This window comes from Glossina fuscipes, unplaced genomic scaffold (assembly GCF_014805625.2).
Source record: "Glossina fuscipes isolate IAEA_lab_2018 unplaced genomic scaffold, Yale_Gfus_2 112, whole genome shotgun sequence".
Classification (NCBI taxonomy): Eukaryota; Metazoa; Arthropoda; class Insecta; order Diptera; family Glossinidae; genus Glossina; species Glossina fuscipes.
Genome location: NW_023998455.1, coordinates 9,309,228 through 9,327,111, shown reverse-complemented (window position 1 = coordinate 9,327,111; position 17,884 = coordinate 9,309,228). Strand labels below are relative to the sequence as shown.

The 17,884-nt window shown below is 34.2% G+C and overlaps 1 protein-coding gene across 2 annotated transcripts; it reads right to left on the bottom strand.

Moving 5' to 3' along the window:
• Positions 1 to 375: 375 nt before the first annotated feature.
• Positions 376 to 17,602, bottom strand: LOC119639456 (serine/threonine-protein kinase D1). 2 transcript variants are annotated; one of them, XR_005247545.1, is made up of 11 exons: positions 17,138 to 17,602; positions 15,703 to 15,960; positions 12,326 to 12,470; positions 10,746 to 10,883; positions 10,486 to 10,670; positions 6,918 to 7,980; positions 6,630 to 6,838; positions 6,208 to 6,553; positions 5,969 to 6,151; positions 4,961 to 5,316; positions 376 to 455 (listed from the first exon to the last, which is right to left on the bottom strand). XR_005247545.1 is itself a non-coding variant. In XM_038036840.1 (10 exons), exons 2-10 carry the CDS (start codon positions 15,823 to 15,825, stop codon positions 5,123 to 5,125), a joined length of 2,586 nt encoding a protein of 861 aa, XP_037892768.1. In that variant the 5' UTR covers positions 15,826 to 15,960; positions 17,138 to 17,602; the 3' UTR covers positions 4,562 to 5,122. The 2 variants fall into 2 exon arrangements, 1 of the variants encoding a protein (XP_037892768.1); XM_038036840.1 differs by lacking the exon at positions 376 to 455 and having other exon boundaries at positions 4,562 to 5,316.
• Positions 17,603 to 17,884: the final 282 nt, after the last annotated feature.

Sequence of the window (17,884 nt, the reverse complement as noted above, 5' to 3'; positions counted from 1 at the left end):
TCCTCCCCGCTATCTATTTTATACGTACAAAAAATCATTAATGAGGACAAAATAAAATCAAACGCACCTGTGATTTGTTTTTGCCGACGGCTTTGCATTTTAACAGAGTTGAATGTGTTTTGTCTGTTAAGTTTGGACATTTAACAGAGTTGAATGTGTTTTGCCTGTTAAGTTTGGACTTAGTGCTTTCAACAGGTTAGGTTCCTCCATTAATTCATTTTTCTTGATTAAAATTCGGCAGAGTTCAATTTATGAAATCGGGTATGCAAAAAAAATATTCCCACGTTATATTATGGGAAATATTAAAAAACGCTTTCCACATTTTTTGCATTATAATTATATTCTAATCAGCTAACTTTTTCAAGGCTGCCAATATTATAATCGCATTACAGCACTTTCAACTTTAGATTTGGGGACTTTTGCCGACGGCTTTGCAATTTAGCATAGAGTTCGTTCTGGGAGAGAGAGAGAGAGAGAGAGAGAGAGAGAGAGAGAGAGAAGACGTATCAAGTTATTGAGTCTAATCAAAGAATAATCTTTCCGTTTTTCTTCCTTTCCTATATACTGTCCAAAATAATGGATTTTAGAAACGCATCTTAAACGCATAACAACGAACATAACCAAACATTTTCAATAAAATTAAAAAAGGAAATAAAATCCACAATATGCTTTATTTATTTATATGCTTCATTCACTACGACTGTTGCTACTTGTTGTTGTCAAATGGCCAAATTGTTTCTTTGTACAGAATTTCAATAGATGTTTTTTATTCATTAGCAGAGAGAATTTGGAACAAATGGACTTTTGCCGACGGCTGTGCAAATTAGCATAGAGTTCGTTCTGCAAATAGCAGAGAATTTATTATCGTTATTGACAAATTTTGCTTGCCTACCTTTAGGTGTAATCATTAATTAATTGTGTCTGCTGGTGGTCTAATAAGAATACATACGTGTAAATGAGAATAAATGAGTAAAAGAACCGTAGCAATTCTGTTAAATGAGTATAAATGAATAAAAGCACCGGAAAATATCATAGAAGTTATTAGAAGTTAAATTAACAACCACTAAGATGTTCAAACATTTTTCGGCATCAGCATCATTAGTTATTAAAAAGGAATTGAAGAATTGTTTTGTGTCCTTTTTCAAGAAATTATGGCGGACCTAGTCTGGAGTATTAAGAATGATGAATTGGATCAACTACAACTTGCGTTGGAAGCAAACGTAAAGCAATGAAAACTAAAAGTTTCGTTTATCTGGCTTGATATTTATTGCGTTTATCACTATAAGATATGATTGTTTTGATTTCTTCTATATATAAAAAATGTCAACACTCCTTTCAGTCGCACGACTGAAAATCAGAGGTATATTAAACTATCCAATGCAGTCCAACAAAACGACACTTAATTCCACAATAAGGACACTTAATTCCACATTAGAATTCAGAACTAATTTAGAGTTTGTTTAAAAAAATACTATACAATGTAAACAAATAAAGAAATTAGGACATAATGCTTACGCTTGCAAATATTAGCTTGGTGACGCAGGAAGAATTTCAATATTTTGTAGTCTTCGTCAAATTCTTGTCTTTCATTCGATTCTATATTTCTGCACCTTCCACTTTTAGATGGAATACTGGTTAACTTGCCTGAAGACTCTAAAACTGATAAAATTAACAAGCAGCAAAATCTACTCCTTCGTGGTGACCTTTTTTGAATTTCAACTACTGTCGCTCTTACCAAATATTAAAGCAATCACTAAATTGCAACCTTTTAGGGGACATTAAATATCTTTTGCAAAATGTGGCTTTGTTTCATCTAGCTAAATTTTAGGCGTGTTTGACTTGGCTTAAAACATACCAATGTATCAAATCTTAACAAAATATTCTTGGAAAATCCTTTTTTTACGTTACATGTAAAATTAACAGAGGACCATTAAGCTTCTCTGTGGGTCTATGTGAATGTTAAGAATGTTAAATTTACGAAATATTCAACCCGATGTGACAATATTACTTGATCCTAACAGCATATTCTACAATTGTCGGTGATTGAAGTGAATGTGAAGTAGTAGTAAGTAAGTAAGTGAATGTAATTACTCACTTCCATAATGAATATGAGCTCAAAAAGCCGAAAGGAACTGTTGATGCTGCTTGCGATATCGATCAGATCATCGCTAGAAAACAAACCGGAAAGGTGAAAAGGCATATGTAAACTTTTCGGGGTTGAAATGAAAGCAGTGCAACATAAAAATAATTAAAAATGGAATTTGAAGATTTGGCATTCCACCGTTCTAGGTGAAATACCTTCGTGCTCTTCAAAACACGTACTGTCAATTGAATACATTTTAAATTGCAATCCCTTTCAAGTAAACATAAAAGCTTATCTACGTCTCTGAATGCACATTTAATTCTTCATGCGTTACCATTTGTCGTAGTGTAAATTTTGATCAAATCATAAGCCATGAAATGAATGCTTTCGTTTTTTGGAGCATCAGTATTAAGTAGAACTAGCTTGTTGACTAAGTTTGTAGTGATGAATAGAACAATAAAGGTAGCGGTTTTATGGTTTGGCTTACAATGCTGTTCAGCTTTAAAGATTATTTCATCACAACGATCAACAAAACTCAGAAATAGTGTAACGTTTGAAATTTCAACTACAATAAGCCCGAGTCCGAGTCTTCAGTGGCTTCAATACCAGCATGAACGCTGCGAATACGAAAACCCTCTCCACACCAATTTGAAAACAATTTTTCAAAATGGCCTGAGACGGAGTGATGGACATATCGGGATGGAACTTGAAAGCAACCAAACAATGACAACAACTTCCCAAAGTCTAAGTGAAATTAAAGACACTGAAGGCAACCAAGATAAAAAAGAAAATAAAGAAATCCCATCGAAACCAACCATTTCGAAGAGATTGTTATATAAAAATTCATTTTTGCCTTCTTTTGATGGTTTCAAAGCATTCCTCCAATCAGCTTCGCAAATGTGGATAAATGGGCATGCGTTCAGTGTGAATAATAAACAAGGTTTGCTTCAAAAATTAAAAGAAAAATTGTTAAAAGCAATTGGTAAGATGTAACATTTTTTAAAACTCAAAATGCGTCCTTTTTATCGGCAGGATTTTTTTAGAAAACCAGTTTATAATGCTATGGCAAGGCGATGACAATACCTATGTGCGAGCAAGACGTAGCATTTTTGATGAATCTAGCATAAATTTCCCTCCCGAAGTCGCATTGTTGAGTATAAACTTTTTAACATTTGCCGTATTTTTGATCAAATTAGTTTTGGTGAGTTTCATATTGTTAAGTGAATTGTTACTGCTTTGTCATTTGTTTTTTTAACTAGGAAAACTAGAATTTATAACTGAGGAACAATTCGTGCAATACAATCCTACAGCTGATACTCTAAAGGAAACATTAATAGATTAGTAGTAAGTCTGTCATGAGCTGTAGTAACGAAATAGTTTTCACTTTAAATGGTTTTGGCGATTTGACTTATGAATCCGATAAACTTAAAAAAAATGTCTTTCTGTTGTCATTTGTGGGCGTGTGTTTGGTTGTCCACTGTTGTGAATAGGAAAGTCTGTTCACTAAATACTTTGACGAAAATAAACTATAGGCATTTTTTTAAAGCTGGACAATTGAAATTTTTATTCTCGACAGTTCTAGCATTAGCATAGTGAAGTAATTCTTTTTGCGGCTTTTATACATATGTCCATATTTATTTATTTCGCAGCAAGTCGTTAATATCGTGAAAGGCAAACACTACAGCTTGACAACATTTGGAATGAGCACTGACTCAACATCCCAATTTGGATAATTTGCGTATAAACGATTATTCTGATATAAAGCTTAATACAAAGAATATCTCGATAAAACCTTGTACAATTTCTTTTGTTTTATGTTATGGGTAAAATTTTTTTTCTGTGAACATTTCCATAGTTTACAAAATGTAATGAGTATGTTATATACGTATGAATATAGCCGTGCAAAAGTATCTTTTCTTACCTCTTGACTTCATTGAGAAAGTCGTTTTATATGCGGTTAGCAAAGGAATTTTACTTTGCGCATCTTTTAATGCGGCCTGTTTTACATTCTAACTGCTACGTTTTTTTACTCAACCCCTCCTCAACCCCATTCTCTTGCGCGAAGCTCTACGTACTACGAAGTGCGTTCAAAACTTTCTTCAGAATAAACTAATTGAATATATTTTGATCACCCGGCAGAAAGTACAATAGCAGTGCAGATGATTTACACTCCGCCTGAAATCATTATTGCTTTATAAATTTCATTAATTCAACACGGATTAACTGCATTAAATATTTCTGTGCTGTGCGTATGTCAGGTTTTCTTTGTCACTCGTAGGATTTCTTCGTCCGTTAAGATTATTTCTTTGAAGCAGAAAAACTTAAGATCGAGCCACGCGGAAGGGTAAGATGATCGTGGCCGGCAGTTACCTGAAAAAGAATATTATTTGATTCGGTGTTTTTAGAAATATAGTGAGGCGAAATTCTGCTTTCATTTGTAGAAAGAGGAACAAAAAATGTATGAATGCAGGACTATTACCTATTGTAAAATTGTTCCCTAATCGAAAATCGAAGTTTCCTTCTTTCTACAGTAGGAATCTTTCTTTATTTCGTCAATAAACACTCTTAGAAAATGTAAATAGGCTAATATCCTAAACCTTTTCCTTGCTTTGATCTACAAAAATATCCTAAGCGGAATCTCTCAGCGCGGAATCAAGATGTAATCGTGAAAAATTATATCTGGTGGGATTGTGTGGACAATCCGATGCTCACATCAGTTCGCGTAGAGCTTCAATGTGAACTCAACGTGAAGAACGCATCTCACCTCTGTTAAACACTATCAACGGTATGGGGGAAGCATAAAGTTAATTATTTATTGTGAATTTTCGCATTCAGAGCATAATTATAGCTATAATATCTGCTTAGTTGTACATTTACCTTAAAACTTTTCAGTACCAAATTACTAGTCTATCAAACACACAATTTGACAACCATAATTTTTGATTTTACAATTTTGTACGTTCTGCGCATTATTAGAATCACGTTTCTTGCCTGCTAGTTTTCTTTTATGTTTGAAGTAGACACATTCTTAGCACAAGGTCAGACGTCAGCTGTACTAGCCCATCGCAAATCGTCTGCTTCATGAGTCAAATATCGAAGTCCGACTTGGGCCTCGAGATTGCGCAAATCTTGATAAGTTTGCTTGTCTTGAAGCCAATAGTGCTGTAGACTTTTATCAACCGTATAACGCTTTCGCTGTTTCACTTGCAGCAAGTTGTTAATTAAATCGATAGCTAAAATGATAAAAAGTGTAAGAAAATCACCACGGTTTACATTTGTTTATGTTTAATATTCTGCTATACAGTACGTGCTGGTTTGGAAAAGGAAGATCTCGATACCTCGAACCGGTAGCTTGAAATTCGCTTAAATTTTGTAAAATTAAACGTATCAAGCCTTATTATGGCGACTTTGAAAGATGACGACTTACGAAAAATTAAGAAAGCGTCGCAACGTTTGCTAATTCATTGCTTTATATATATATAATGTTCTTGCAAAATTAAATTTTCTCCAAAGAGAAGATCTGAACCATTTTTTTAAAATTAAAACAAGGAGGATCTTTTATCAAAATAGTGCTTTGCAACCGGAGAGTTCGGCGAGGAACAATTTTTTGCGAGAATCTAGGGAACGGCAATATTTTTAGTAAAGCATTTTGAATCCTGCCGTTTTTCAAATCCAATTTTATCAAAAACTAGGAACAATTACTTTGTAAGATGTGGGGTATGATACCGAACTCTTTCTATATAATCTAGAAGTAACATTAGGAAGAATTCGATTTCTATCAATAAATTAAATAGTATGGAGGGAAAAAATTTCTACCTCAGTTCTTATAAAAATCATTATTTATTGTAGTAAGGTAAGAGCTTAAATGGAAGAATAAATATTTACCATTTGATGAAATTTCTTTCCAAGGAGTTGGAGGGTACATGAAGGCAGCATTTTGTATTTGATCATTAATATCTTCTTCTTCGTTGAAAGGAAATGTGCCGCTTAGGCTTACATAAATTATGACCCCGACACTCCACATGTCCAACGAACGATTATAGCCTTTGTTTCGCAGTACTTCCGGTGCTGAATGATGCAACTTATAAACGAATTCGGACGTTCTAATATTTTAGAAAACTCACCCAAATAGGCTGGTGTCCCCACTACCGATCTGCGAAATGATTTTTCACCAATGATGCGAGCGTAACCAAAATCACAAAGTTTAACTTGTGGAAAATCTGAATCTGAGGAGAGTAAAACGTTTTCAGGCTTAAGATCACAATGAACCACGTTTTCACTGTGTAAATATTTTAGGGCAATGAGTATTTGCGTTATAAGAAATTTTGTCACTCTTTCACTTAATCGGCCTCGCTTATGAGAGAGTATCATTTCCAACATGTCTCCCTTCAGTTTTTCCATTACAACGAATATTCTTTCAGACGTTTCAAACATTCTCTCTAAATTAACTATACCACAGTGTGTAACATTCTGATGGAAGAGAAATATTTTGGCTTTCAAACATCAAATCTGAATTCATAAATACATATTCTGGATTTAATCATACCTGGAGGATCGCAACCTCGTTTTTCAGTTGTGCTTCTTGCTTGGTGGGAAATCTCAACTTATCTATCACTTTAATAGCTACTTCTCGCTTCGTTTTTTTGTGGAGGCCACCATAAACAACACCAAACTGGCCAGATCCCAGCACTTCGTCGGGAAATATTTGATAAAGCTGTCCCATATCTTGGATTTTCTCTTCGGATTCGCAGCATTCTGTTAGTCATTGATAAGTAAACGTCAAATCAATCAAATAGGCAATAATTCTCGTGAATTTGGGGGCTGTAACACTCACGTGTATTTAAGACATGCAAGTAGGCCTGCTTGATTGCAGTTTCCCAACATTTTGCGATATCCATACCGATACCACTTTCCGGTGGCGGCGAATGTGTTGTCTGAACATCTTTTGACGCTAATAATGGATCTTGGCCGCAATAGTAACTTAAATTTAAAGTAACCAATTCGAAGCAATAATTTTTCTCAACAACCGCATTTTCATTACTTAATATGGCCTTTACTTCAGATAACGGAATCTCCTTATGATATTTACTGCCTTGTTCGGATAAAAATAATATTACAGTTTTGGAATCCAAACGCCAAAAATATCGCTTTACAGTTTTATCTAAGTTCGTAAAGTGTACTAGCCAGCCCTCTTTTAATGCTTGGGCACCTCTCTTTTTAGTGTGCTTAACAGATTGTACAATCCGCATTAAAGGTATGTTATTACTAAATATTAATTTATCTGGAGCTTGTTCCTTCGCTTGCTCAGCGGAATGAATTTTACCTTTGTTTACATTTTGTTCATCGTCTCCACTTAACAGACCGTTGCTCGATTTCATTGGCGTATTCTCAGTTTTTGTACAAGTTCCTTTATCAGACTCTTGCAATGGGTTAAGTGTCCCTCTGCAATTACTTTTATTGGAATTAATACGTAGACCAGACGTGGCATTTTCATCAAAATCCTTCTCGTCAAACTCTTCGGAAAAGAAATTGTTACGATGTCTTGGTAAGCCAAGCCTGCTAGATTCTATAAAATCACCTACAATCAGTTGCCGTTCACCCGAACAGTCTTGGGGGACTTTGTCCATACACTTCTTATGTGCATTATATTGACAATCGCGGCACTGTAGACCTTGCTTAAATAAACCCTTCAACAATTTTTTACAATACTGGCACACTGTCGGTATACCATAAGTATGCACCATAAATGTATGCGGAATGCGAAGTTTTGCATTTAGAAGAGAATACTCTGAACCAGGAAAGTCTGAGGCTGAGGTTGATGTTTTGGTTTCTGTTGTTTGATCATTGGGACTGCATGAAGGCCATGGCCGTTGATAAGGTTGGCAAATTGGCACACTCTAAAACGAAATTTATGTGAAATGGAAACGTTTAATCCTTTAGAACACTAACAAAAGATGAAGCAAAGTTTCAGTCTTTCTGAAACTGATCAAAGCGTGTACTGACTAAACATACTAATATAATTTAGTGAAAAAATCACTTGCACGAGTTTACCGCCATAAGCCCGAGTAATAAAAATAATAAGCCCATACAATGGGCCCAAGAAGGGACAGACATCGACACTTGTTCGGCGTAAATCGAGGCTTGGTTTGCAATTGTTCTCTTAAAAAATGCTTTAAATAACATCTTCTAAGCCAGATAGTTTCTAGGGTCTGCGCATGATTGAATGAAGCAGAAAGTTTATTCAGGAATCGAGTATAAGTTACAGCAAGTTAAAGGAACGGTTATTGAAGTATTGAAAACCAATTTTCTCAAAGATTACATAAGGCCGCTCAAATAAAAATTACTTTAGACAGTATAGAGGGGTGAAGATTATCAATATGTATGATTTAGAATTGATAAATGTCTCTGAGGTCATCTCCAATGCAAACACATGTCCACGTTTGCCTTCGCTCAAACCGCCAGTAGTCGGCCGTTAACAAAAGATATATAGTTTCATCGTCGTCATTGCTTTTCGATCTGTTGTGTTTTTTTCGCCATTTATTATCGGGAATTGTTAGAGTGGATTTCTGCCAACTTCCGAAAACTCTCCCAAAATAAACAAGGACTTTCGTAGTTCTCAACATAGTTCGCACATATGAATGCTATTTTAATTTTAGAGGAGTGCTTCGATTAGGTCACATTCACCCAATTTTTAATTGTTGATTCTAGTCCCCGAAGACAGTGGATTTTTCCAGGCAATAATTGCTTGGAAAGCATGTTACTTATATGCATATTTCAAGTTCAGTTTCCATTTCACTGCGAAATTCCACATAATTAAACAAGAATATAGCGCTACAAGGAATTCCTATTTTTGTACATTTGGTTCACCGATGATGTATGGATTACGAGTAAATATTGAATATATCTAAATATGTCAAATCGAAATCTTTGAGATGAGAAAGCTAATCTGGGTCGAAAGACACTGTAGGATGCCATGGTAAAGAAGCTTTTTGCTTGCCAACCAAACTCAAGATATATAGAAAAGAAAAAGAAAATTGATGCCTACGCAATAATTAAAAACCGGACAAAATGTAAAAACTGGAAAATTTTGCACATGTTGAAAATGATCGTGAAAAATGACTATACGAGCATATCTGCCGATGATAGTATACGCTTAGTGCACGATGAGATTGCTAGTGTTGGTCAATGAATATAATGCATTTTAGACCTGTTGCTCACGCTAGTTATATATTAACAATGAAGCAAACGGATAAATACATACTTATACGTACTAATGTTCACAGATCGTGAGCGTAGTATATCCTAAATGTACTTACACGAATTGCATGACTTACATGAAATGTGGCTAACGGCTATTCAGGCCTATATATCAAACGTAAGTACCCAATTTTAATTGACTTTCATTCATATATATATATTTTTCTTTGTTGAATTTGTAAATCAATTTCAAGGTCATTGTTTTAAATGTTGATTTGGACTTGGAACAATTGATACTGAGCATAAACGTTCTGAAAAACACATAATTAATGCTGGCTTTCCTCAACAAGAAGCTGTCCTGGTCTCGCCTAGTAAAAATCATTCCCTAGACGACTAACTAACATTCAATCTACAAACTGCAGAATAAATCTAAATTAAATAAAGTAGAAGTTACATATATGTGTGAACTATTGTTAAGGTGAAAAATCAAAAATCGACCCTTACCCTTAATACTAATGCGTCGAAGTGCTAGTAATACTATCCAGTCTTAAAGTAAGGTAGAGTAAACGTTATTGGGTTAGCAAAATAATTATTCGTTAATATTGACGATGCAGCATAAGTTTGCTACTCACAAGAATTCTATTCACCATGAAAATCATAATAAACATATTCAGTGATGTGGACTGAAGTGAAAGAAAGCATTTGAGAGAGTACCTCGATTTTAAATTTTCATGGGGGTATCCACGTAAAATCCCTAGAGACATCTGTATATTGGCAAATACAAAAGGAACATGTTATTTTCTACTCAAAATGGCTGTAAGCCAATGTTGGAAAGACCAAATTTAATATTCAGATTTAAGAGAATAACTCAAGTCTAACTTGAGCGATTACAGGCATTTGGCGTTAACCCTTTTAGGCCCAAATTATATTAAAACTTATGTCTACGTTGTGCGAAAAGATAAAAACGTATTTGAGAAAATTCTTGAACTTTCGATAGAGGCAACATTTATTTTTGATGCAATCTTGGCTACAATGTTATTACCCCTAAAATCATGGCCTAAAAGAGTTATATAGATGCTCGATAATCCGACATTTGTAAAAGATGTTGAAAAAGGATTGATAAAGTCAATAAAAAATTGCATTCATAATTATCATTCTAATTAATTATTAATAATATCATTCATAAGATCGGACATCCGTTTTACCAGAGAACTTCCCGATTCATGTTTAGCTTGACCATCATTGGAAGTTAAAGATTGACTGGAATCCCTTGACGGACTTCTAGGGGGCTGCAACGTTGTGCTCTGTTGTGTAGAGTTAATATCGCTCAAACGATTGCAATTGTTAGGTATTTTAACAACGCAACGTTTATGATAATTTTTTCCACAACCTAAACACGAACGGGAAACAATAAAATTTTATCTGATATGAAAATTTATATGGGAGTTGTGTGCTTCAAACTTACCGTCACATTTAAGACCTTGTCTTACTAAACCAAACAGCATTTCACCGCAAAAATCACAAAAAGTTGGCGCTTTATACGAATGGACACTAAGCTGATGGGATTTCAAGACCGACATTTCCGAGAACGGATATGATATAGCTGATATAAGAAAAATTTTTGCAATTAGTAAATAATATTCTTAAATTTTACTATATTCAATAGTAGCCGTTACATTTTTTAAATGAATTTCTTAGGATAAATATAGAGTCACTCATTTTGTGGCTTCGAAAGTGTGGCTAAAACACAATCCTGATTGAGATTTGGATCAACAGTGTTTTCACTATATTTTTTGTGGAATACAATACACACAAAGTTGTACAGCGTGAAGCAATTGTTAAACTTATTATGAAAACATAAGGTGTACATTTCATGCAAGCAGGATGCAGCTGATAATTGGTTAAATGAGTTTGTAAATATCGGTTATTGTCCCTTTTGGTGTTAAGAAACCACATCTGATTTTTACGCGTACGAGAATAACTTTTTTTACCGTGAATGGAGATTGCTAGAGAAATATGATAACTGATTTTTTCTGGCAAAAATTGAATGATTTCGATTTGGACAATATGTGGTTTTAACTCAATGATTCAGTGATCAGGTGATCTCCAAGAACGCCTGTGGGCGTTTGCCAGGAAGATCAAGCGATATAAATCTGTTGTAGTTTTTATTGCGGAGTTATGTGAGAGAATCGGGATACTCCGATATACCACGAAGTCTCAATGACCTTTCTCATCAAGATTGTTCTTTGTATTATTGGTGCAATAAGAGTAGATCTGTAGAGAGAAGAGAGCTGGTAAAAAATTTGCGTTTTGGAATTGAATTCTTCCAAGAGTCCAGAGGCGGTCAGAGGTCAATTTCTAAAACAAGGAAAATCATGTTCATCTCTTTTATCGTTTAGTTTTCATTACAAATAAAAAAGAAAACGGTTATTTGGTGCTCTATTACCGACTAACCGGTTTCTGGCATGTCTGCACAAAGATTTTTATTTAAAACCGCAAATTGTGAATCGAAAGACTGACGACGTGATGTTTACACGTTTGATGATAGATATAATATATGTGTAGCCTGAGGGTTACACATTGTCACGGTCTCTGGGAAATGTTGGTATTAATATATGCCGCTGATTGTAAGTTTCAATATTTCTCCGATTAGAGACGTGTGACGTAGTGTTTTCAAATTTATCATATGATTTTCAACTAAGGACACGTTTCTCCAATTTATACTTCTCAACTTTCGCAACCTATGCAAGTAAAAATATATAACTGTTTCAAATATGGCGGGCTAATAACCAGCGGTAAAGTTTATATAATATTCGAAATCCTATATATACTTCGAAGAAGGAAGAGGCTCTGTTACTATTAACAGATTTATCCTCGACTATTTAATATATTGCTTTGCTTTAATTAAATATCATTTTTAATTCATTTAGCCGGATATTAATCTAATAAATCTATGACAAAAGCTAATCCATTGTTTACATGAAGAAATATATATACACATAACAACATATGAAACGGCTAACATCAATGCATGGTAAAACTTACGGCTTCCCGTGAGCACTATTTCCACAAGAGTCTCATCAACTACTTCCGCCGCTGAATTAATTATATGGAGGACGTTTGAGCTGTTGTAGTCATGACGAAATAACAATATCCGGTCGGAGAGATACGTTAAACCGTTATTGGGTACCTATGCAAGATATTGAATTATTAATTTCTCCTACAAATTTATAGAATCTGTAAAGATATGATAATATTCCATTGATAATAACAACATCGTTTTTTGTTTGTGATAAATTCTCAATTGCAGAATTGAGCACGTAGACTGTCATACCGCACAGATTGAAAACATGTCTCCGCTCTAAGCTTTGCTATTAGTTTACAATCTTCAACTGATGCAACGATAAAAATCTCTATGTATATACGATTGATAAATAAAAAAATGCAAATAGGTTAAATCACTATCATCTCGAGCAGGAATTTCCGTACATCCCAAGAGAAAATACTTTCTGTTAATCTCTCATTGGTAATTTTTTCTCATAAAAGTAGTTGCATGAACAACAGTGGCGATGTCCAATGCAACTTTGTTGTAATTTTATACGCAAAAACTATCGTACTTTTTACGTAAACTTTAAATCATTAAATTTACATCATCTGTTGTGATAGTTCAGTCGTTACAGGTTTGGGGTACAGCGAAGAGAACTCTTTCGAAAGTGAGGAATACAAACTGAGGGAATAGAAGCATCGTTTAATTGGCGTTACAAGACTTTTGGTCTTTACTTCCATGATGGTTTGTGATTAAGTGTAACGAAACAAAAATGAAGAGGATCTGCGCTCATTTTATTGACAATCTATTTTTTCATCCGCGGTTCCTTTTTTGCTATATAGGAGTAAGAGTAGGTATGCAAAAATAAAAACACTTTTGAGTAACTAATATCTTTTCTAAACTCTTTTTATGCGCAAATTAGAATTAAGCTAGTTGCCGCTGTGCATATCCGGCGTAATTTACACTCGTCGATAATAAAGATATTTGACAATCTGATATACAGCGCTAAGACACGTTTCAAGTTTTTCCCAACAACCTATATATCTATTAGCATCTAAAATGATAAAAACTTAGGGAAAATTCTATACGCACCATATTAGCTTTATTTCAAATAAATTCGCTTACAATGTGTTTTCGAAACAGATACTAGATGTTAGTCTTGGTGAACTCGCACTGCTCGCTCTTTAGCTTTAATTTCTTGCCACTTTTCCTTATTCTTCGAAGAATTTGACATTTTACTGATTTTGTAGAAAATCGGTATGCAGCACACGCAAGCAAGGAAATAGTATTTCCAAATCCATTGATTCTTTACATAATGCCGCATAGGAAATTGAACTATTTTGGCCGTAAAAGTGTAAGGAAACTTCATTTGGCGAGATATTTTGTCGTTGCACTCCTCTGCCATAATCTTAATTGCAAAATATAGATGATGTTTTCTTTGAACGTGTTCTTTGATGTGTCGAGAAATTATGAATAACAAAATCAAAACTTCACCCAGTTCGAAAATATAACGCGCAAACTACTAGATTTCAAAAATTTATTCCGTCGGCTGTTTTAATAAGTCTACGCCAGAAAAGTTCACGTTTTAATGGCATAATACAAAACACTTCTGCTTTACTTTGCTTTGCTAATGTTCTACACAACAGTTCCAAAGAGGTTTGTAGCAGTTCACCTAATTATGATTATAATTAATTATGTATTTATGTATTATGTATGTATATTATGTACAAGCGGGGATTATATTTATTTATTATTATTATAAATATTATTACAGTGCTAAGTTAAACAATGCTGTAGGCCTACAGGCCAGCCATTTAAAACAATTGGCAACGCGCCTATCACGGTGCCTCAAGGGTGGTCAGAATGGTGGTAAGAATTTTATGGTACATTGAACAAAATAAGGTGCGTGGTAATGTAAAGACGTTACCGCTTATAATTAGCTTTTATAAGAATTTGGTATTGCAACGTAAATCACCGTTATAATTACAAAATATAACAATTATATACGATTTCGATAATTATATGGCTGGAGTCACTACAACAAGTATGGCTAGAGTGAATTTTTCATCCAGGTACAAAATTCAGAAATTGTTAGTGGTTTCATACCTCCTGTTGCGGTAACATTGTGAATTGGCTTTGCCATCCATTTATTCCACTCTTCTCGCATAAAATTTTTAAATGGTTTATTGATAGAGACATCTAAGTGTTGTAATTGACTTGTGAGGCCTACAGGAGTGACTGTTATTTCTGAATCTTGGTTAATTCTGAAGAACAAGCAACCTATACCAAAAAGGAAGAAGAAAATACCGGGTTGAAAATATGAGTTCGTTCCACCAAAACTGTCCCAACGTAGCTGAAAGAGCGGATGATTGCCTAGTCCAATTTGCCTGATATTCAACGTTAAATGATCATATTCTAATTTGGCTCTTTAATTGTGGGTATATTGGGTATAGGCACCTGCACTTTATATAGCTTTGCTCGTTTTAGATGTGTATAGATGTGTGCTAAACACTCATCAAAACAAGCTGCGAACTAATCAGCGCAAAAACTTTTTCCTAATTTTCAAATTGATTTGTGTACGTAAACCAAAGATTTCAATGTTCCTTCAGCTTATGTGACTTTTAATATTCAAAACACCAGATGACACGTGGCATGAGCTGCATCTAAGCATACGAAATGTCAACTGTTGTCAAGGTTATCCGTCCTTACTTTTAAATGCTTTTTCTGAATGTTATAAACAAAATGACAATGTTGATGCTGTCTCTCATCTGACTCTGATGAATACAAAAACTTGCGCGTGTGTTGTTTTTTATTGTAAATCATTTTCCATAGTGGTATTATTCATTTTCTAACGCTTGGTGAAAAAGCACGCTGTCTTCTCTGTCCTGAAATATTCGTAAATATGACATTGGTAGGAAAGTTCTGTCTTATTTTAATACCTGTAGGTCATTTCACTTGTCAGATTAAGGCGAGCAAGTGTCGTCTTAGGTCTTATTATTTAGCCTATCTCTCGTGGAATACAAGATACCCTTCATCAGTTAGCTGCGAAGTGCAGAGCGAGTAAGGTAGTTATTTCTAAAGTGCCTTTAGGACATTGCAATTGGTTCCAAAGTTTCAAAAAGTAAGCAACGCTTCGGTTGTTTGTAAAAATTTTTGTGACACATTCCGAATTTGCTAAATTGCGTTCGGAAGGGTTTACTCTCAAAGAAGATCGTCCAGACAAGATCTATAATGACATTTTGCAGTCCCTGTAGAAGAGCAGCCCATACTAGCCATTAAGGAACAAAGAGATTACATGATTTTTCTTCACTTAATTTAACAGGAATATTATCATTTTGTTACAAATTAGCCGGGCTTCCCGGCTTCCCAATCTTACCTTTGTATTGATGAAGTCGCACGCTAAGTCCTTTAAGGTTTTCAATGTTAGCACATTGGATGCTACCGAAACGTCTCTTATGCTACCGAACTGAAAAAGAAATGTCACTTCTGGGACCTCCATGATCAAAATAATGTACTAAAGTTGTATAAGGCAAGTAAAGTTTAGACGATTATAATATGCAGCTTTCGGTGATGCCTTAATCGCATACATTCATTCGATGTTTTAAAATTGGATTTTCTATCTATGAACACTTTTCTACAAAGACAAAACAAATTTAAATTAGCTTCCGTTATCCTTACGCTTATCCTTCGGCACTCGTAAAGCATCAAAAACGTCAAATTTGAATTCTAAGTGAAAACGTTTTTGCTTATTTGGTTTTTTTGGCAATGTTTGACACACATGTATTTCCATATTGATGAAAATATCGCCAGAACGATAAGAGTTGCTCTACACTGTTTTAAGGATACCGCGTATCATTGTTAGTAAATTTATGTGGATATTTCAAGAAAGTTTCTTTGAAACAACGCACTTGAAGATCAATTGCTGATGTTATTTTTCAAGAGCAAACCTCGCACACCGTACATAAAAGCTTTTAATTTTTAGCAAGTTATTAAGTAAGGTCTACCTTCCGTACATCTTCTTGGGGTATAATAAGCTATCGTGCTCAGATCTTCGGAGAATGTTTGATATACTCTTTAGCTATTGATTATATTGCGATCTGATTAAGAAATTTTTCACATAAGAATAGTGCGCTAGGCAAACAAACTAAAAATGAATGTAATGAAATTATGAAAAACGTTTCATGGCTTCTTTAATTGACCTGGCTTGTCCTCTGTATGTATTGCCGTTATTTATTGCCATTAAATTATTTTCTATTTATTTCCGAGAAATGCATACAGTCGCAGACCTCCTTGACAAACAAGCTGCGCTTGATGTCTTTCCTTTCATTAATTCTTTGTTCAATTTACGACATGGCTGCTGAATACATGGTTGAACCACCGGATGTATAAATGCAATGATGACATTAATTAATAAAATTAATAAAAGATCGCCATCTCAGTTATGTTAACTCTTAGTTCGAATTGTTTGGACTTCTTTGCTCAGTTTACATGCTCATATGTTGAGATTTATTTATACAAGTTTTGCCTCTACGCACATATATATATATAAATATGAATGGAATTTGTCTAGTGCCAGAGAGAATGAGTCACCATTGAAATTGTTTTATATATATGCAATTGTACGAAAAAGGTTTCAATTGGAGTGCGTATATATGTATTCTACTTTCACTAAGGTTCAACGAAGCACATCTGAACGTATGTAAGCGTATTGCCTACACTACCACAGACTACCGAATGTTTTTTAAAATTGCTTTTATTTTATATTAGATATATTTAAAAACACGGAACATACACATATATTAAATACGTACATGTATTTGTATATCTTCTTTTTTTCACATAAAACTGGTTTTATTAGTGTTTTAATACAAGTTCATATTCAAACACTATTATTTATATATATATCACACAAGTTGAATTTTTCATGTTCTGTAAAATCGGAGATTTGTGGCAAAATTATATTTTTTGTAAGTTTCGATAAAAAATTGAACTTGTCCATGGATGTGTTCAGAAATATATACAGCTATATGTATCCATGCACGAATGTATGTATCTGCATCTGTTTTCTGTGCACTTAAAACGTGAAGACGTTAGGAGCTTTTTATACCCCTTCATTTAAAAGGACGTACACTCAACTTATCGTTTACAGTGCCAGATTTTAATTAATCATATTTATTTTTTTACTAATAAAGCCACAAAACTTCATAAGGCAAGAATTCAAATTTATTCGTTCGTAATTCCATCAACAACAACTAGTCTAGCACTCAGTAAAATTTTTTTTTGTCTCACACTTCAGACGAATTAGTCGAGGTTGAGGAGGTTGAATAGAAAATTGTACTCTCAGAAAAGTCAAAAACACCTTTCATAAATATACACAAGAATATACAGCAAACTAAAGTAAATTGAAAGCGGGATAGTTATTGTTGTTCGAACATGAATGCCAACTTTAAAGCGACGCTCTTCCTTAACTTAACTATTGAATTGGTTCGTAATACTCTTTTTCTATTCGCGTACACATGGCTTGAAAAGAGTACGAGACTCTCTTACTTACCTTTTTT